The sequence below is a fragment of the Oenanthe melanoleuca genome, chromosome 4 (genome assembly GCF_029582105.1).
Source record: "Oenanthe melanoleuca isolate GR-GAL-2019-014 chromosome 4, OMel1.0, whole genome shotgun sequence".
NCBI lineage: Eukaryota > Metazoa > Chordata > Aves > Passeriformes > Muscicapidae > Oenanthe > Oenanthe melanoleuca.
Window position 1 is genome coordinate 46757106 of NC_079337.1, and position 21197 is coordinate 46778302.

The 21197-nt window shown below is 34.0% G+C and overlaps 1 protein-coding gene across 4 annotated transcripts in view; it reads left to right on the forward strand.

The window, feature by feature from the left end:
• Positions 1-21197, forward strand: part of ATP8A1 (ATPase phospholipid transporting 8A1) — a 91406-nt gene that overhangs the window by 37565 nt on the left and 32644 nt on the right. For all 4 annotated transcript variants that reach the window (XM_056489726.1, XM_056489725.1, XM_056489727.1 and 1 more), the window contains 10 exons: positions 574-656; positions 829-878; positions 6300-6369; positions 7353-7437; positions 10909-11048; positions 11743-11881; positions 13061-13125; positions 13881-14053; positions 16579-16762; positions 16872-16982. In XM_056489726.1, coding sequence (XP_056345701.1) covers positions 574-656; positions 829-878; positions 6300-6369; positions 7353-7437; positions 10909-11048; positions 11743-11881; positions 13061-13125; positions 13881-14053; positions 16579-16762; positions 16872-16982 — 1100 coding nt within the window. The remainder of the gene's footprint in view (positions 1-573; positions 657-828; positions 879-6299; positions 6370-7352; positions 7438-10908; positions 11049-11742; positions 11882-13060; positions 13126-13880; positions 14054-16578; positions 16763-16871; positions 16983-21197) is intronic.

The following is a 21197-nucleotide window of genomic DNA, read 5'->3' on the forward strand; positions in this document are numbered from 1 at the left end:
TAGGTGGCTGCCTCTCTGAATCCTGTCCTTCAACAGCTGAAAGACAAGGGCAGAGGTAGTGCCCTAAATAAAGTTAATTAGGTCATGGCAGTGTTTTACTGGGCAGTGCAGGCAAACTCCATTCTGACATCCTGAGCCACCTGGAGAGAAGTGATGACTTTTGAAATCATGATTGCTGGTTTCCTGAAGGTAGACATTGAAGTTATGTGTTTACACAAATGACACGAATGAGAAGAGTGGTAACTCTTCTCTTCCAAACCAGAACTTAATCAAATGCATTGTATATTTTCCAATGACCTACTGAGGAAGGTGCTTACCTAGGTGTATTGAAGAGGGTGCTCTCATTACTGAGCTAAGACGTGTGTTTTTTTCAGGGTTTATTTTCTCTGAACTTCAAACTCATTTCATCAGTTTTCACAGGAGAAACAAAGAGTTTGTTCCAGCACCAGATTTAATTTTAAAATCCATAAAGGAAAAAGGAAGTGAAAGGTAGTAAAGTCTGGACTGTGTTGATTAAATCTTGATTAACATTTTTCTGGTACATTTGTAAAATAACTATTTAACTTGCTGCAGATGAAGGAGCACTGGTCAGAGCAGCCAGGAATCTTCGTTTTGTATTCACTGGAAGGACACCTGACTCAGTAATCATTGAGTCTGTAAGTACACTGGAGTAACATTATAATTTACTGTATTTGCATCTGCTTTAGTTAAAATAATATAAATAACTGTATTAGGATACTTTTGTATTGACATGTTGCTGGTTGGTTTTGGTTCTTTTGCTTGAGTTTTTTTTTAATTTTTACCCTTTTGGTTTTTTTCATTCTTCAGTTGGGACAGGAAGAGCGATATGAACTGCTAAATGTCCTGGAATTTACAAGGTAAATTTGTATTTTATGTCTTTTTGTGAAAATACTTAGACACTTCTCTCATGGATAAAAATACTTGCATTTTTTATATTTCTACAGGTAAAGCATGCAGGTCATGTAGCTTGTATCTGTGACAGAGTACATGATTAAGATTACACCTCCTGGTTTATTGTAAAACATTTTCAGAGGCTTTTTCTCGTTGTCTACATTGTAACTGATATTTTTCACTTTTGCCTTTGCTCAAAAATTAAAAACACCTTTGATCTCAATATTTTTTAAAAATCTGTGAAAAATAATATAGGAAAATACTCAAACTTCTAAATGTATTTCTGAAAGCCCTGGCACTATATGACTTATTAAAAAGTCAGTGTATTTATCATGACTGATAAAATAAATTTTTGACCTTGACTGCACTTGTACAATTATGACTTGTTTGAATACTCTAGACTGAGACTCATTATCTTCTGAGCAGCGTCACTACAGTATTGACCAGTTGGTTTAGTGGGGATATGAGTTTATCACATCTTTTGCTTTCAGTAAAAATTTTGTGTTAAAGTTCTTGGAGTTATAAATGTATCCATAAGAAATATGGATGCAATTTCAATTCTTATGTAGAGCTGTTTGTATGGTATCTGTGTATGCTGTCTGTGGAGATGTTTGTGTAGGTCTGTTGCTTACTTTGGCACAGGATAAGGAAGAGATTTGCATGTAGAGGAAGTTCCTTTTTTCCTTAAAATGATTACTCATAATTGTGCCTGTGAAAAGTTATTGTTGTTTTCCTTCCTGTCATATATTTCCCTTGAGCTCAGCTAAAAACAAAACAAAAAAAAATAAAACAGTCCAGTGCATGAGAAACAGACTGAAGATGTATAAGTTGTGTGAAATCAGAGTAGTTGGCTGTAGTTACATTAATAGCAATAATAGTATGAAACCATGAAAGATGCAACAGAAAATAATTTTTGCAATTTTGGATGTCTTTTAATGTCTGCAATTAATGTTTGTTTTATATATTGTAGAGGACAACACGTAAATTTTCTACATTTATGTCATGATTTCCTTTTTTTGCAGGCTTTGCTTTTTTATTTTCTTGTAAGTTAGCAAGTATGTAGTGCAAAGTGCATTGCTGTTAATTTGACTTCTGTGAAGGTTCATATTGTGTTTCTGGAGTAGCAGTGAAAGACTGCTAATTTGTTTCTGGTTTTGCTCTTTGTCTTGATTTCATAGAATTTTTTTAAACTTCTGTGTAAGTCTAAAATTGTAATTTAAATAATTATACTTTGTGGAGGTGGGAGAATCACTTTTAACTCTCAACCTTTGATGGTGTAAGCTTTTTGGTGGATACTGATCCCAGAATTTTATTAAGTATTCAGTTTTTATAGGTGTTTTTGTTCTTATTCTGCAATATTTAGCTGTGCTTGGAATTGACTCGTTGGATGCACTAGAGGTCACCCGTGTACCACAGCAAGAGAAAATTTTGGCTCCATAACAACACTATTTGTATGGGTGGGAGCATGTACCTTCAGAGAAGTAATCTGAATAAACTGAAATTTTGAATAAACTATTGAGTTAAGAGTTTGCAGGTGTTCCAAGTTTTTCTCAGAAAAAATGCAAATTAATTCCTTGCCGCTTTCCAGTACAGACTAGATGAAGACTCCTTTGCAAGTGGAGTACATCAGTGTCAATATTTGATAGGACAGTCCTCCATAGAAGCATCTTACAGAAGTAAAACTTGCAGGAATACTTGGTAGACTTGTCACTTCTGGTATTCTCTTTTTTCAGCGATTACACTTGTGTCTGTGAAAAGAGAAGTAAACTTGCACAACATAGTAATTATAGTTTGTTCATAGCAAGGAAGTAACTGTCAGTCTAACTGACAGGTGAGCATACTGAAAGCATACTGAAAGTACTATATTGATAATTTTTTAAATTAGCAAATATTGTCTTAATGACTTGTGCTGAGTTTACGTAGCCTCGAGTAGATAGTCTGCTTAGATGCCACAAGTGCTGTGGTACCTTTAGTTGTAGGAAATTAAGGGTTGTTCAGATTCTCTGCTGTTCAGGCCTCCCTGTACTGGTAGGGAAGGAATAGTGCAGTGTTGTCCCTGTACTTGTGTTCTGTTACCTGGTGCTGTAATGGAAAAACTGCTGCTGTCTCTTGGCAGCCCAAAGCAGATCCTAGGGTATGTGTCCGCAGGGCAGGGAAAAGCAAGGCACTGTGTCAGAGATGAAGAAGCTTAGAAAATCTTGTATTTGGTTTCATCCCTGTGCCAACTACATGCACTGTCTTTTCACCTGGGCCAGTTGCAAAACTGAGTAAGATTTTGAGTGTGTGGTTCCTTGTGTCATTAAGGATAAGCAACGTCCACTATGGATGCACAAATTGCACATCAGTCCTTGCACCAACATGTCTAGCAATGCTACTGAATGAGGTTTTGATTTGTATCTGCTTGTTTTCCTAGTGGAAAAAATTGCATTTTTAGCACCAGAGTTAATTTCACTGGCAAGTATTGAGTACATGTGGAGTAATAATATCTCAATATCTGAAGTGTGTACTACCTATTAATTTAATGACTGATGTTCATCTGTGTCCCTGGGGCATACCTCCATAGCCTAGCAGAAATCATCTGTGATAGATACAGTTTAAAGCTTCTTGTCTGAATTCCTGTATTTTTGGTTTACAATGCCAACGTATTTGTCTGTAATTCATACCTTGATTAGTCTCTCCTGTGTGATTGGTTTCATGAATAATCCACATTGTTTTGGTTGTTGTACTGGGCAAACAGAAGGTATCTTAGAGCATTTGAGGCCTTACCTCCTCTCAATCATTCAGAGACCTCCAGAATATACTGATTTTGTAACTGAAGACCTGATACTTCTAAAAGTAAAAAAAGAATGTGTGACTGACAGAGAAGGTACCAAAACCTCTGTAGTGGTGTTGTTTTCTGTGGTTGCTTAATCTTAAATTAGATTGTAGAAGTAACTGCACATCAAGACCTGCTTCTGGAAGTGACAAATCTTGTGACTGAGGGAAGTATTTCTGTCCCTTTATGATACTTCTGTTTATTTATAATCCCATTAAGGGAACTACCAGCTATTCTGCCTCTTTGTAACAGCCCAAGGGGTTGCCCAGCCTGCAGGTACATAGAAATCACAACAGTGGGTTTGTAGGATTCCATAGCACACAAGGATACGGGGGCTTTTTTTCCTACTTTTTCTTTTTTTTTAAATTACAGATTATTAAAAATTACTGTTAGCAAAGGAATATATACAAACACACTCTGAGGATGATTTGCTTGGGACTGACTCTTAGAGAGGCTCTGTGTTGGGTACAAGTCATTTGTGTAGGGCACAGAAATAAGGGAATGCAGGACACCACCACATTCAGCAGTCAGTAGATGCTGCTAATTTCTGTATTTCACTTGGGACAGCCAGTTGATGATGGTGTGTTCTTTTCTCCCAGACTAATTTTTATTTTTCCAGATTTTTGTTAGTTCCTAATTTCTTACAATATTTTCTCCTATTTCCAGACAAAAAGTTCTAGTTAGGGTGTCTTTGTTTTGTGCATATTGATGGTATCTCAGGATGTCTCAAATTTTCTAGGCTTGCAGGCATTTTCTCTGTCTGTATTTCAGCAAATATCTTCTGTTCAGTATTTTTGTTGTATTTTTGTTGTGACCAGGTCATCTTTATAGCTGCTCACATTGCTTCTACAGAGAACAAGCAGAACAAAACAGTGGTCTCACACTGACAGTTATTTGTAGCAGTACAATTTAGTGGCTTACTGTAGTTCACCAGGAAAAGGACATAAAACTGTCACTGCCATAAAAAGGTTCATAAAAAGTTAGAAGTCCTTGGCAGTAACTCTTGGTCATTAGCTTTATTGCAGTTTTACTAAGAAAGTGTATGTCAGTCAAGATTCAATATCTTGTTTGTATAACTAAAGTTCCAGAATGCTACCAGTTATTCTTTGGTACATCTTCAGTAGAATAATATGCAGCTCCATGCAAGACTTCAAGGTTGCAATCTTCTGGTATTGCAACTACAAAACTGCTGAGTTTTTACCTGTAAAGAGCAAATATATGAAATTATTGTTTGTACGCCCCCTAACCTACTAATTCCACCACTATTTCTGAATTCAACATTCAGGCAAGTGTAATGAATTCAAGTAACACTAGGCTAGATAGTCTTGGCCCAAATCAGTGTGGATCTGAGACTTGCTTTTATTTTGGGCAGCTTAATTGTAGTTTAGATGATCCTAATTTCTCCAGTGTTGTCTAAGTAGATTCCCAGCTGGATACTCTGTAAAGCTTTTCGGAATTCTACTTATCTGAGGTTTAAAGGTGACATGGAAAAGAAGTTGCAGTAGTTAATGGCTCTGTATGCACTTTTATGCAATATTCACAGTAAGTATATAATTTAATATTGCTGTTCAGAAATTTTTACTTGAAGCAAAGTTCACACCCAGGGGGGATTAGAAAATGTTCATCTGCTGATACTCTTCAGCCCGTTACTTCACCTATAATTATAGATTTCTTTCCTTCACCTATGTCCACGTTCCATTTACAGGATGTTTTCCATGGCAGTCTGAACTTCAGGAACCATTCATACTATAATGCTCTTTGATGATGTATGAATGGGATCCAGTTCCAATAGGAACCAAAATTGTTAAAAGACAATTTATTTCCATCTCTGTTTTACTGTGAACTGTTGTATGAGAAATGTTTTGTTCCCTGAATAATTTCTGTAGATTTATTTATAAAGTTGAAATTTGAAAGACTTATGATACAAATACACATCTTGACAGGACATGATCTTATACCTAAAGAATGCTTGTTGGCTAACCTCAAAGGGAAGAAGACAGAAAGCAGACCATGACAGTCTTCTCCATACTTTCTTCCAATTTCTACCTCAGTTATGAGGACAAAAAGAAAAAATAACTTGGATTTTATTTACAACTGAGAGCCAGAGAGCAGTTAAAATTAGTCCAGCTGCTTTCCAGCATACTGAAAACTTTGTGTGATAAAAAAAGCTCTGTGATAACAGTTATAAGACTGCAGGACAGTACAATGTATGAGTGACTCTGGATGGCTGGGAAGGAAGGAAAACTGAAACAGTCCATGATACACTACCTCTTTATGATATTGATGAAAGTGCTTTCTGCTTTAAGGTGTTTTTTTGTCATCAGTAGACAGTATTTAGATGAAGATGGAAAAAGGTCTACAGAAGTATGCATAGAAAAACAGCATTCATTTTGATTGTTAGACAGTAAAACTGTTTTCCATCCCAGTCAGCTGAGAGCATAATTCAGAATAGATAGCACTGACTTTTTATCCTATGTGTAATATAAGATATATATTGATATTATTAGGTAAAATATAGGTAAATACTTGTATTTATGAACCACCTTATATAGAGAATTTCTTTCTCTTTCAGCACTAGGAAGAGAATGTCAGTGATAGTTCGTACACCATCAGGGAAGTTAAGACTCTACTGCAAAGGAGCTGTGAGTTTTATTGTTTTCACTGTAACAAAGAATACATGCTACCAGTACAAACATGAAAGCAAAAGATTGTAATAATTGCAGTCAGAATGTTGAAAATGTGGGGGAAAGGATGTTGTTGCACCTCTTCCAATTTACATTGTTTTGCTATGTAGCTGTTCTATGTGGTGAACTAGTTAATGTCTTTATTTACTAACTGCCTCTGAAGGTATGACAGACCCATTCATCCCACTCTTTGTACTGGACTAAGACCTTTTTGCTTCCCATTAATTGCCTCCTTCTGTACTCCCAGAAAATGGATGAAAATAACTTGTTGGAGTAGCTGGGCATGGATCACGAGATAGAGATAGTATACTGGCATAACTGACTAGATGGGAATTTCAACCAACCCTTCATATTACACAGAAGTGAATTTTCCCAAAAGCAGGACCTGTGGGAAGGTATCCTTATCACAATGCATATGGGCAGAGTTGCTCAGTAGTTCTGGGTCTGTATATCAAGTCAAGTTTGAGGGGAAAGGAGATGAAATCCATTTCCAGAATGGTTTGAGAAAAGGAAGTTTGTTGAATATAAATGTCCATTTTTTATCATCTCAAGTGAAGGAAAGAAAAACTGCTGTTAATATTCTGTGTATTAAGCTGGCTACAAAAAATCTGAGAATGGCAGTTATGAAGCACTAATTTTACTTTGTGGGTATAATATTAAAAGTGGAAGACAACATTTTGGCACTTTCCAAAATAAGGGGAAATAACATCAAAAATGTAGAAGAAAAAGACTGCATTATATCAGAATTTGTAAATTTAGAAAATTGAGGATTACAATGCCTTTAAAACTTCTGAAATAAGATTATGTCTATTAATTTTTGATGCTTAAATAATGCAATTATGTTTTTTCTGGCATTTTTCTACATGATTTGTATTATCTACCAAAAAAAATTAATCATTTTTTCTATTAAAGTGTTTGAACTGTATTTATTTGTTTTGTAGGATACTGTAATTTATGACCGTCTTGCTGAAAATTCAAAATACAAAGAAATCACCTTAAAACATCTAGAGCAGTTTGCTACAGAAGGTTGGTGATATTTTTCAGTATAAAAATAAATATGAAATTCAGTTACTGGTCAACTTTCCAGTTTTTCAATTTTGTCTTGTTGTAATGTTTTACTCATGTTAAGTTTGAAAATTACATTTTAGCAATGTCTGCTTAAGAAAAGTCTTCCTTTTCCTAAGAAATTCGGTAATAACTTCATGCTCAAAAAAACCCTAAAAAACAACCCACACACCCACAGAGTACACAGTAGAATCTTTTAACCAAAACATATTTTTCCAGAGAGCAAACACATAGCACATTGTTTCTGTGAAGATCTCATTTCCCATGGTGGCTTTGATGTCCCATACCCAGTGAATGCTGTAGGGATGGCACACAGGAAGAAGTAGCCAAAGTAAAGATGGTTGGAAATTATTAGTGTAGTGCTCTTAAGGTAGCTTTTAGCTGTATTGTTTCTGGCACCAGTCCCAATAAGGGAGTTGCCAGCATCCATATGGTTTGTTTTGGTGTCTGCAGTTTTAATAATCACTTTTACAAAACAGTTGCTCAAGGTGGGGAACCTCTCTGTGAGGGTTTGTGAAGTAGGAATAGTAAGTAAAATTTAAAAGACTGTGAAATTAGGGTGATTGATACAAGCAGCCAGTTAGTTGTTTAATTATAGTGGATTTCACAGTACAGATGTGATGAGAAAAGCAGGCTGTAGAAAGGTTTCTGCACAGTTCCTGGATATTCAATGCCATACCCCCTTAACATCTCAGGAAATGATAATTGCTGTTCTGGGCAGTATATAGTGTTACAATTTATCAGAGTTGGTAGACAGGAGTTAGAAGCAGAATTATAAGAGTTATGGGAATCTGAACTGCAGAGTTTTTACCTCTTTATTTTTCTAATACACTGCTACTAAACCATTAAAATTATCTTTAATGTGTCTTAAGAAATAAACTTACACTCAAAAGAAAACTAGAAAACAATGCTTACATTTTGTTAACTGATTTCTGGCCAGATTCTCTTGTTATCATGAAAGGTAATTTTTCTGTCATGCATATGACTTCTCTAGTTTTTGTCTTTTGGTTTATCATGGAATTTTGACCAGTGTATTAAGCAGCTTCTGTCACTTGGTTCTATCTCTGACAGCAGAGGAAACTCAGAGATCTGTTTCTTTTGTTAGTTTTTCACATCAAGATCTCTGCAGGAAACATTTGGTTAGTCTCAAAGAATCTTAAAGTAATAGAGTTAGAATAAGTTATGCAGTGGAGTTGAAAGCAGAACTATGCCCAAACAAATTTGACTGATGGTACAGCACAAAGCCTCAGATACACACTGGGGTTCTAGAAAGGCTTAACCAGAATTAGTCAAGAAAACATTTCTTAGGTGTGAAGTTAGTTTGGGTTATAAGGTATATATTTGGTTACAGAAAAGACAAAATTAGATCACTATCTGCTGTTCTGTGCAAATTGATGTGAAAATTTCAATCCAGTACTTAATTACCATTCTCATTACTCAGTAGTACAACTCCTTAGCAATCAGGTTACACTAAATAAATCAACATAAAAAGTGAAAAATTCCACCTGTCTTTACAACCACTATACATATGAAAGGAATAAAAAGTTTGTTCAGCTATTTTTTGTATCCTTCTTTTCAACAGATTAAAAGATCTACTGTTCAGAAGAGTGAATTTCTAATATTTTAGAAAGCATAAAATTCAATCTTTAATAAAAAAATTACATCTCTCTGGAATCGATTAAAAAATTGGTATTTATTTTTACTTCAGATTTAAATTGCAGCCAACTGTGTTGCAAAGTTTCTCATGAGTTTCCTTTCATGTGGCAGGACAGTATGTCCTTGGCATTTGCTGCCTTCTCTTGGTGTGTTGTTCAAAAATGAAGTGGTTAGCATGGCTGGCATTTATATGTAAGCGTTCATTAAGTTGGAGTGTTAATGCCTGCTTGGATAAATAGAAAAGTCCTGTGTAATTTTCCTGTGTTGTTCCAGTCTGTTAAGACTCAGGCTTAATGATATTTTGTTTTCCACATTTTATTTGGAAGATCCTTTTAAATCACAAAGAAAAGAAGCATATTAATTTTTTTTTAAATGCCTAGGCACTGATTGAAAAAGAGAAAGCAAATACCTTGAAAAAACTATTTTCTGACATTTCATACATTTGGATTTCTTTTCTTCATTTTATCGTCTGCAGAAAATATGTTGAAAGCATTGTGGAAATAGTATCACTAAATAGAGTCCTTTCTTGCCCTTCACCTTTATTCGTTGCTTTGGACCTTGTTAGCATATCCTTATTATGCAAAGAAAAAAAATCCATTGAGCTGACAGCCTTGAGTTTATTCTTCTGAGTCTAGGTGGTGAGACACGTGTTCCTAATGCTGTTTAGTTGTCAGACTATCCACATTACACATGGTTTTTATCCAGGAGATACTAAACTACTCTTACATTTAAGACACATGTATTATTTCATGCCCACCCTCTTTTAGTTTCAAAATTGCCACTAGTGCTGAGGTGTATGCTCCAGAAACGTGTGAACAAATTAAGTTTAAACATCCCTGGTTGTGGTGCTGTTTGTCTCCTAGAGCAGAGTAGGCAAGTGGCCAGAGGGTAACTACATTAATCCTGCCTGTCCCCTTCTAAATCTACTGGCCTGCAAACTGTGGCTGGTATATAAAGAGTTCTGTCAACTTCATTCTCTAGAAACCTGGTAACATGTGAAAATGAGCTGTTAGAAAATTCACACCTAGCTACTTAAATTGAGTGTAAAATGTGTGTTGTCAAAAAATAGATATTTCTTAAAATCATGTGGTCTCAAATTCTTACTGTAATGCTTAATTCAGATTTCTGCTGAAGGAAAAAATCTGTTAATAATATCAACCAGCTCAAAGGTTGGTAAGTAAAATTGCCAGATGGTACATAGTGATTTTATTTTAAGAATTTGGAAAGCTGAAACAACCTGTGAGACGGCAAAGCTAAATGCAGGAATTCAAAGTTGGCTTGTGGCAAACTAGAATTTCTTAATGATATTGACAAGGGGTGAAGAGGCCAGTTGTAACATTATGCTGATATATTTTAACTTCTTTCCAGCATAGCAGCGAATAAGTTCATAAATACTTTTCTCAGAAATACAATTCAGTTCTACAGTTTTAAGGTTTCAATGTACATACTTATTCAGCAAGTGTTTTGATTTCTTCATGTCTTTTTTACAGTTTAAACTAGGTCAAATCTTACATAAAAATTTATTTTCTTCCAGTGAAATACATCACCTGAATTGCATTCAGCTTCTTTGTTACTCTGTTGAATAAATTTCTATTTATAGTTCATTTTTACTTTATGTATATTTTAAAAGTTCTTCAAGATGTGCAGCAGCAATTTGAAAATCAAGCATAGGCATACATAAAATACAGAATAATTTCAACTTTCTAAAGGTACTCTTTGCAGGCATATCAGGGAAGGGACTAACAAGTACTGATTCATTATCTGCTTTCTCTCTAGGCTTAAGAACTCTGTGTTTTGCTGTGGCTGAGATTTCAGAAAGTGATTATCAAGAATGGTTAGATGTCTATCACCGTGCTTCTACAGCTATACAAAACAGAGTACTCAAACTTGAGGAGAGCTATGAACTAATTGAAAAAGTATGTGCAGCTTGTAGCTTTCTGGGGTTTGGGTTGGTTGGGGGAAAGGATGTGATGGGCAGAGGGATGAGCAGAAGAGCAGGTTCTTAATTATTGTCCGTATTTTCTATTGGTATTTCACATGAAAAGTGAATCACTACTGAGAAATAATGCTTAGATAGAAAAAAAAATCTAGCAATATACTGACAGTTGTGTAGTCCTTGCAGTTTAAATAATCAATAAATAAAAAACGAAGGAACAATTAATCTGAAAAAGTTTTGTTGCAAGTATCTACCTTGCTGGAAAGTGTAAATTATGGTACTAAGATAAATGGACAGGTGTTTCAGATTTTTTTTAGTGAAAAATGAAAAGAAATCATTAAAAGAGAGAAGGTGTAGTGTTAGCACTCCTGAAGCCTCAAATCAGAGAAGTACTCCTCAGGAAAAGGTAGCTGTTGCTGGACTGCTGAGCTACTGAGTGAATAACTGATTGAAGTTTGAGTGTCATGCTGTGCAGTTTTGTCAAGCCACACAGATATCTAAGTTAAAGCTCATGGAATAAAGTGGAATTACTTTATTTGTGGATATCAAATCTGATTAATGAGTTTAGAGAACATTAATCTTGTAAATACAGAGAGTTAAGTAAGATAAATGGAACATTGAAATTGAATTTAAACTGAAAAATCCTGTATGTATGAAATATTCTATGTTCACAGAATCTTCAGCTGCTTGGAGCAACAGCAATTGAAGATAAACTGCAAGACAAAGTGCCTGAAACCATAGAGACTCTTATGAAAGCAGACATAAAAATTTGGATACTTACTGGGGACAAACAAGAGACTGCCATTAATATTGGTATTACATTTGCATTTATTTTATGTCTTTGTTACAGGTTTAAAAATAATAGCAGTTGATGGAATAAAATTTCTTTCAGAATGGAAAATTGTCTTGTAAAAAATAATAATATTATTTGTCACTCCAGAATTTGAATGTGAACTTATTTTTTTAGTCAGTGATAGAGGGAGGGTAGGAAATGGTGGATTCTGCCTCTGTTAAAACACTAAGAGCAATAAAATGTTACGTTAGACAGGAGGCAAAAAAATAGGAAATTGTACTTTTTCATAGCATATGAAATTAATTAAAAATACATTGGCTTTTGACAGTAAGAGGAAATAATATTAAGAGAATGTAAGTATTCTTAGTTTCCCTTCTCTGTTTTTCCTTATTTACAAGAAAGGTGAACTAAATTACTATAACCTTTTAACAAAGGTTTATTTTTACTCTTTCCTATTATTATGAAGGATGGTAAAAAAAAGACTAATTTCAACAATGATAAATCTGTATCTTTAAATAGTTATACATGAAAGCTGCTTTTACATTTAATATTCTTTGCATGTGACCAATCAGCACTTATTGCTGTAGTGTAGATACTTGTCCAAAATAAAGCCTTACTTTAGTCATATAGATCCTATTTATAGAATGTTATTATTTCTAATCTTAAAGAACTCTTCATATGCACAAGATACCGTTGATCTAAGGTTATTTTCCTTAGTACCTTCAGGTTTGAGGCAACACACATAATACCAATAGTTCCACTTATTAAGGAGGGTGATAAATATTTTTGACTAGGCAGCCTAAATCATTAGCACAGAAAATGCATCCTCTTTAATGCATCAAAGCATAAAAGAAAAGAATGAAAATATGTATATGCAAGTTCTGAAGGAAATCCAAGTTTCATTCTAAAAATTTACAATGCTCAGGGAGATTTGTTTGTTGTTTTCTGCAACTCTCTTTAAAGCACCTCTGAATAAGGCAGAATAGTTGCATGTTGCAGCAAGGGAAATTCTTACTATTCTGACTTATTACCTGTATGTAATTCTATCAAATGCAGTAGAAATTTATTTTTTTATCATTTAATTCAGCTAGGTAAATCTTAATTTTAATTCTTTGTGTAGCTCTCCTATAGAAAAAAAAATAACTTGTTATAAGGGAATTTGTGAAACTGATTTCTAAAAACAAAATCTTTTCTAACAGGTCACTCTTGTAAACTTTTGAGAAAGAACATGGGACTAATTGTTATAAATGAAGGCTCTCTTGACGTAAGTAAAATCTTCAAAGTTCTCTTGCTTCAGATATCCAGACATCATGGTGAAGGTGGTGTAAAAAATAATTTGGAGTGTGTTTATCTTGACAAACATAGAAAACTCTGCCAAAACCATGGTTTGGGAGGATGTTTATGTTTGTTTTGGGGGGTTGCTTTCCTAATTTTAATATTCCATGCTTAGAAGACTGTATGGTCATTAGCAATTGAAAAATACAAAAATATGTTCCTTTGTAAAACATGTATTTGATGTTATAGTTGTTAAATCATGTTAAAATACGAATTTAATGTGATAGAATTAGAAGTTATAATGCCTCTATTTACATCATGAATTATCTGTGTCCCCTTTTTCTAAACATTTAGGAAAATTTTGTATAATAGTAAATTCTAGTATCTCTATATATGTGAATCATCTTTTGTGTTACTATTTTAGTTTTCTGTATATCTGTGTCCTTTGGCAAATATATGTGCAATTATTGTTGCTGTTCAAAGAGCATTAAAAGTTCCACTATAACATACACTTTTTTTTTTTTTGGCAGAGTGCAAGTGCAATCTTACACAACATTTCTACTGTGTTTCTAGTAGAGCAACTATTGCAAATATTATTTTCATTTTATAATATTTGATAGCAGAATAAAAAGGCAAAAGTGTTTTTCCTCAGAAATCAAAGTGCCAGTGTTTCTGATCACACTGAAAATTTGGATTTAAAATACTAAGAATTAAAAATAATTGTATCATTTTTTTATGCAACAGGGAACAAGAGAGACACTTAGCCATCATTGCAGTACTCTTGGTGATGCTTTAAGGAAGGAAAATGATTTTGCTCTCATCATTGATGGTAAATCCCTGAAGTATGCTTTAACATTTGGAGTAAGACAGTATTTCCTGGATTTGGCTTTGTCATGTAAAGCTGTTATTTGTTGCAGGTAAGGTTTGCATTATTCACTCTCCATACTATTTTTATTGACATATAAAAATTAATAAACTGAAGTTATGAAACAGTCTGCAACAGAGTGTGCCTCTCAAAGTCACTCAGATTGCATATTCCCAGAAACATAATTCGTAACCCACTGAGAGTTATCTCAGTAAGGTTGAGACACTAATCTTGACCTTGAATTGATATTACAATTAACTGCAGGTTTTAGCAAACCTAGAGTTGTCTGTAGATCTTTCTCCACAGGCTGCTTTTCTGTAAGATGTGGATTACACTGTATAAGAAGTGCACAAAGGTGTTAAGGGTACTAAAGGGGTGTTTTTTATTACCTGAAGCTGGTGGAAACACTTTTTAAAATCATTAGCGTGACCAATTATTATAGGGTTGTTCTATACAATGAACCATTTCATGCTTTTCTGTAAATATCAACTATTACAGCTATAAACTTCCATTGTTCTATTAAAATAAATCAGTTTCATCTGAAAAATATGTTCAAAAGGGAGGTATTTTTCTGCTTTGCAAAAGGACATGGAAAAGGAAGTAATACTACATTATCCAAGTAATCACTGGGTTTCTAGTTTTTCCATCCCTTCTGAAAAGCAATGTCATACTACCAAGGGATTTTTTAATTAATGCTTTTGTGGTTAAGCTTTGTAGCCACGCTTCAGCCTAAAACAGTTTGAATTTCAAACTAAGGTTTTACTGTCTTTTAAACTGAATAGTTTATATTGTGTACAAACTTTCCTAATGGCAGTAGTCCTTCTGACAGATAAATTGGAGTGTTGTGTTTGTTCTAGGTTGAGTTTGCTCACTACAGTAACGAGCAGGAGATGCATGTAGAACTGGTCTTTTAAAACTGTATTTCTTTTTCTTCTCTTTCCTTGATTACAAAATACATTTTATGCCATTTAAAGAGATAATTTTTCTGTTTCTGTTGAGCTGTGGAACCATTAAGGAGTATTCTGTACGTAAAGCTGTGTTTTAGAAAGCATTCTTGTAAAGAGACAAAAAAGGGCAAAATGAAAGTTTCTGTTCTAGTAGTATTCTCTCTGTCATTTCTTCATTTTATATTTCCATAATATGCTTAGGTCAGTTGGTTTCAATGCATATTATATATATGTCTGACATATTTTGTGGTTGCTTAAAAATTGGCTACAGGTTTAAAGCTAAATACTTGCTCTTAACACTCACTGTTTTAATGCGAACATTTTTAAATATCCCATGTTGCCCTAAAGTCAAAATTCTGCCAAAATATTTGTTTCTGTTAAATGCTTTGTCTTTAGTAATGAAAAACTTATTTTCTTTGTTTATGAGCATGAAAGTAAAAAGTTTGAAATGCTAATTTTAGAGTAAATCACTTTAAATTTTTTTTACAAAAAAATGTATATATATAATCCAGACTAAACAAAAATGTAAGCTCTTTCTTCATCCATATAAAGACAGTAAACATCTTAAGCTCTCCTTTGTTCTAAAAGTACAAATTACATCACTTTCTTTTAAGTTTGCAGGCTGCACTGACTTGTGCAGAAGCATTTATTACCAATGAATTCTTCCAAAAACTAGCAAAGATGATGCTGAATGATATTCAGTAGATATTTCTCTTAAAAAAAATAAAAATCCGTATATGATATTAATTCCAAGCAGATGTTTGGCTTAAAGACTTTAGCAAACTGAATTCCAACTCTGTATTGGTTTCAGAGTAATATATGCAAAAAGAATGCTAAATTAGTTATTCTAGAGTAAAAATGTACAGATAAGAGTGAGCAAAATGAATGAATTTTTTTTTTTTCACCATGAACTTGAGTGACAGTGCCATCTTCCAGCTGCCTCTACAATGTTGTCTAAAAAGGAATTAAGGCACTGTTCCTGAAAGGTTGAAAAGATGAAAAAAAAGTGCTCAGGTCAAGAATCGTCTGTACAAGCTGGCTATAGCTAGTCTTGGTACAATTCTCAACAGCAGAGTTCAAATAAAACATGTACCAAAAGATCATAGAAAGATTTTTGTCATATAGGTGAACCACAGAATTTTTCAGAAGGGCTGTTGCCCAGAAACTCTCATCCCAGGTTTTCCACAAGGCTGTACTCATCCCATGCAGCTTTTTTAGAAATTCAATAGTTGTACATGTGTTGTGCTGGCCACAGAATAATGTGATTACATAGCCACCTTCAATTTGAAGGTTGTATTATTTTCCATTCCTTTATTTTTTAAAATACATTTTGAAACAGTTCTCTCTTGGTTAGGTGTCTTCCTCAGCATAGCTGTTATGTCACCTTGGTAAGCTTTTATGTCACCTTGGTAAGGTGACTTCCTCTTTCAACTTTTAAGTAGTCCAGAGTTCAGAAATGTTGTTTGAATTTTGCTGTGAATGTGCTTTTAGCATATACCCTTCAAGGGCAGTAACAAGACCACATTGCTGACCAGGCTGTTAATAGACCTGGATTTATTACCTTTTCTCAGAATGTAAAGTATTCTTTTAAAATTCCTGTATTAAACCTGTCGCTTTTTTTATCTCTTAGGGTATCTCCGCTTCAAAAATCTGAAGTTGTAGAAATGGTTAAAAAACAAGTTAAGGTAGTAACTCTAGCAATTGGTGATGGAGCAAATGATGTCAGTATGATACAAACAGCACATGTTGGTGTTGGTATCAGTGGGAATGAAGGTCTACAGGCTGCTAATTCTTCAGACTACTCAATTGCTCAGGTAGGTCATTGCACTGTAAAATACTGCAATCAAATATTTTAAGATATGATTAATATTTGTGTATGTGTGTTTTAATTGTATGTTTGTTCATTTTTCATGTTTTTTGCAGTTCAAGTATTTGAAGAACTTGCTGTTGGTTCATGGAGCCTGGAATTATAACAGAGTAGCTAAATGCATCTTGTATTGTTTCTACAAGAATATAGTCCTTTATATTATTGAGGTAATTTTACAGTACATGAAATGTTAAAAATCTTAATTTTGAGCTTTTAGTTATTATATGTGATTTTAGAGAAGTATATCTGTAATTAAATACCTACTAATACTGAATCTTGAAACTTTTAATAAACTGATTAATTTTTTTTTTACTTTAAAAAAACCCGTTGTTTTAAAAATGCTTCATAAAATATTAGTACTAAATGTGTTTATAGTATTGCTAGCTTATTAAAATGTACATGTAACATCATCTCAGTAATTAAGGAATCCAGTTACAGTTCTGTCTCAAATCTGCCCAGAGAGGTGTGTGCTTCAGCTCTTTTTGCTGGTGTCAGGGACTGTTGGGTTCATGGTCTGAAGCCCCTTTTGAAAGTCTCTGCTGCACTGCAGGGCAGTTGCTGTTCAGAGCAGTGCCCAGGATTTTTACAGGCTGTTCTAGTTCCACTCTTGGGTACCTTTCATGTGCTGAATGCAGTGACCATGCATCCTCAAGTTCCTGTTCAGGAACAGGGATACTTTCCTGAAAGTTAGTGGACCTAGTTTTTTCACCTGGGATTTTAAGGAATGAAATCTTGTGAAAATTACAGTGGTATGGGAGGATTGTGTTGTAATAAATGTATATTTATTGGTAGGTATGGTTAGAACAGAATATAATTATATTTATTATATATATTATATATATTTATTTATTATATTATAAAATTATGTATAATTACAGTTTTCACTACCTTCACGACCACACAGCAACCATAAAATTTTGAACACATTTTAGAGTAAATTTTAAAAGCTTCTCTCTCCCCTCCTTTCATTTTCTTCCAACAGCTGCTGCATTTTTACAGTCAAATATATATACAGCAATTACATTTATTATTGATTCAAACTTTATATTCATGATGAACCTGTGGGTTAAAAATGTGGAAAAATTATTTAATTTTTGAAAATCTTGACCACAAAATACATTTTATGGATAGCTTTCTGTATTTTTACATTAATTACCTTAACAGATACTCTTTAAATTTTCACTGTTTTTTTAAATATATTTTTTAATTGGTGTCTTATCTTGCGAAGTAAATATTCAGTTTTACTGGAAGAAAATGCCTTATTTCTGTTAAACCTAATGTAAACATTAGATTAACATTTCCAATTTTGATGCTTATTTATGTGACCTTGCTGCAATATTTGAAAATACTTTGATCATTTCTATATACAAATGTTATAGCTAAAAGAGTGCATTTTTCTTACCATATTTTTGCATTTTTAAATTTCCTCTTTTTTCTCTCCTTACCATGTTATTACTGGAAATAGTTTTCTGTCGAAGTAGCAGCAAGTTTGTAGTCTGTTTAGAAAAATATAAAGTAGGAATCTATTAAAAAAACCAAGTTCACTAAAGATCCTTTTTTGCTTCAAAGTGGCAGACGTTAGATCCTGTATTTCAAAGCCTGGATATCTACTTACATGATCAGACTTCCAGAAGTACTGATTATAGCAGTAGCTCTAGAAGTATTTGAAAAAAACAATGTATATTTCACTTACAGAAAGCATACAAATGTTGGCTTTAGAACATATTAACTTATTTTTCTTAGATTTCTGTCATTGTCACCTGCAAACATGTTGTAAATTTATAACTTAAATTTGTATCCCAATTTTTTTTATTTTTTTTTCTTTGAGAAAGAAAGTTAAATGCAGGATACAGAGGTCGTGGTCTAAAGATCCAAAGGCTTTGATTTTATGTGCATGTAGTCTCTTCCTCCTGAGCAGATGGAAAGGCAAAGAGATGATTTTGGAATGGGTTGTTATGACCCCTTATATATAATGCATGCAAGCATTTTGCCATATACACCTTCTCTAGAGGACAAAATGAATTCTACTTGAATTCCTGTATACCCAACGTTTGTCAGCTCAGAAGACTTTTCAGAGATGTTAATAGCTCATGTCAATACTGTGAGTGAATGGGCAGAAATTCATCATTGAATGTCTCCAGAAAGGACAACTGCCAGTCTTGAGTCTCTCTTTTCAGTTTTTTTGTACAGATCAGGCGTGGGAGCAGAGAGCTCAATGAGTATTTGTAAGCTGCTGCTTAATATGCAGAAATGCTACATCAGGAAAACTTCTGTGAGGCTTTTGTGGCCACACCTCCTCTGTCTTGGAGTTTAGAAAATAGTACTGTGAAAGGCATGTCAGGAAGTTACTTTAAACAATTTTCCTTTTATTCTGACAATAACTAAAAATACCTGCCTTTACTTAATAGATGTGTATCCTGTTTATAAATGTCTGCTCAGCACTAATCAAGAAAGTAATGGGAAATATTCCATCTAATCTAAAATACAGCCTTTATCCTAGGCATTCATGGGCTGATATGAAATTTACATCAATTGGTTTCTTAGTTCAGAAAATGGTAAAGGTCCATAGTAATACTCAGGCACAGTGGTCAGTGTTTATTGATATTTGACCTCCTGTTCATAAGAAACTAGAAGTGATCTGTAATAGTGTTTTTCTATTCTGTGTCTTGATGCAATAGCTCTTTAAATATGGGCCTCATCTTTTGTGTAGGATCAGCCACAATGACTTGAGAGGTTATATTCTGATGTATCAATCTAAATTGCAGGAGAAAACTCTGAATTTCTAACAGACCACTAATGTGCTTTATTAAGCCTGTACAGAACATCACACTCAAAGTAGAATAAGCCTATGCAAAGTCTCCTACTTAATTTGGAGGGGCTGTCATTACTTTGTAACTGTGGTTGAAATTGAGATTGATCTCATGATTGAACACTCCTTTGTGGATTGGTTTTAGTTTTATAATTATAATTACTGTATACATTCTATCATTAAAATGCTCATTTTATGAAGTTATGCAAAATACCTTGAGAGGAACAAAACTTTCCTATTCCTACTTCTCATTTTGCTATCTAGTAATAACTAGTAATCATGTAAAATAAATATTAAATAAAAAGTATTTACAATTTTAAAAAATAAGAAGATTTGATTTTTACCCAACATGAAACATCAAATGAAAGAGTAAAAGACCAAGACAAGCAGAAGAAACAGATGTGTGGAGTTGAGATTTAAAGTTCGGTCCCAGATGTTTAAACATGGCTGTTTGTAGCAATTTAAGTGATACTATGAAAATAATTAATTTATTAAGCAATTAGAGCTGTAATGAATTTTTTTATTTTGTAAATTTGGATGATGGGGAGGTTATTTTACTCCTCTCCCAATTACTTTTCTTCTCACTGCTGAGTTACCAACTTTCTGCTGTTGATGTCCATAACTGGGATTTACTGTTTTGTTCCTGATTTCCTTTGCCTTACATATCAGAAGAATAGCCATGATCATGCTGAGTCCCATATAATGCACAACCCCAAACATGAGCAGGCTTCCTGTGTATGCTCACACTGGGTCTGAGCTGCACAGTTCAGCTGCTGTGGCTCACCATGCCATGGCTTACATGGGGTGTGCAAACTGCACCACGTTCAGTTTGAAACACACACAGCACAAGGTGATTGTGCTCATGCCCACGTTTTTGCTTTACATGGTTGGAAAACTTAGAAATACAAAGATCTGTGTTGAGGTCCATCCCATTTTAGACAGGCTGGGGACCTAAATCTCCTCTTCAATGGGAGAACTGTTGAACTACAGAATGGTCTGATTTTTCACTGCCTGTTCACATATATAGTCTAAAATACTTTTTTAGAAGAGCCAATCACCTATCCTGTAAAGGGGAGCTGGATTAGTAATTTGAGTTATTAGAGTAGGACCTATACCCTAAGAGATAAGTGTCTGCTCCTCGATTGGTGTCATGTACAAGATTCTAAAAACTTATTTTACAGCTGCCTTCATTGTCCATCATAACTAGGATGAAACACGTTGTCTCTAACTAAACTGCCCACTGCAGAGCAAGTGTTTCTTGTCATTCTCACTATTAATAATGTAGTCAGCTCTGTTACTTTTTTCATACAGGTTTAACAGTGTAATTTTCTAGGGCCCAAGATTCAGAAGTTAAGGCAAATAGGTGGGTTATTTTCTTCCCCTCTTACAGTTTGATGTGAGGGCTGTATTTTTGCTTTTTCTTTCCTTTTTCCACCTTTTAGATCTTTTAATTTTGAGCCATTGTTGTTTGAGCCAGTTTTTCTTAATGTGAACATTCAAATACTATCCTGTAAACAATATCAAATTAGTTTTTCTGCTTAGATACTAAATATATTTTTTCTCTTAAAGGTAC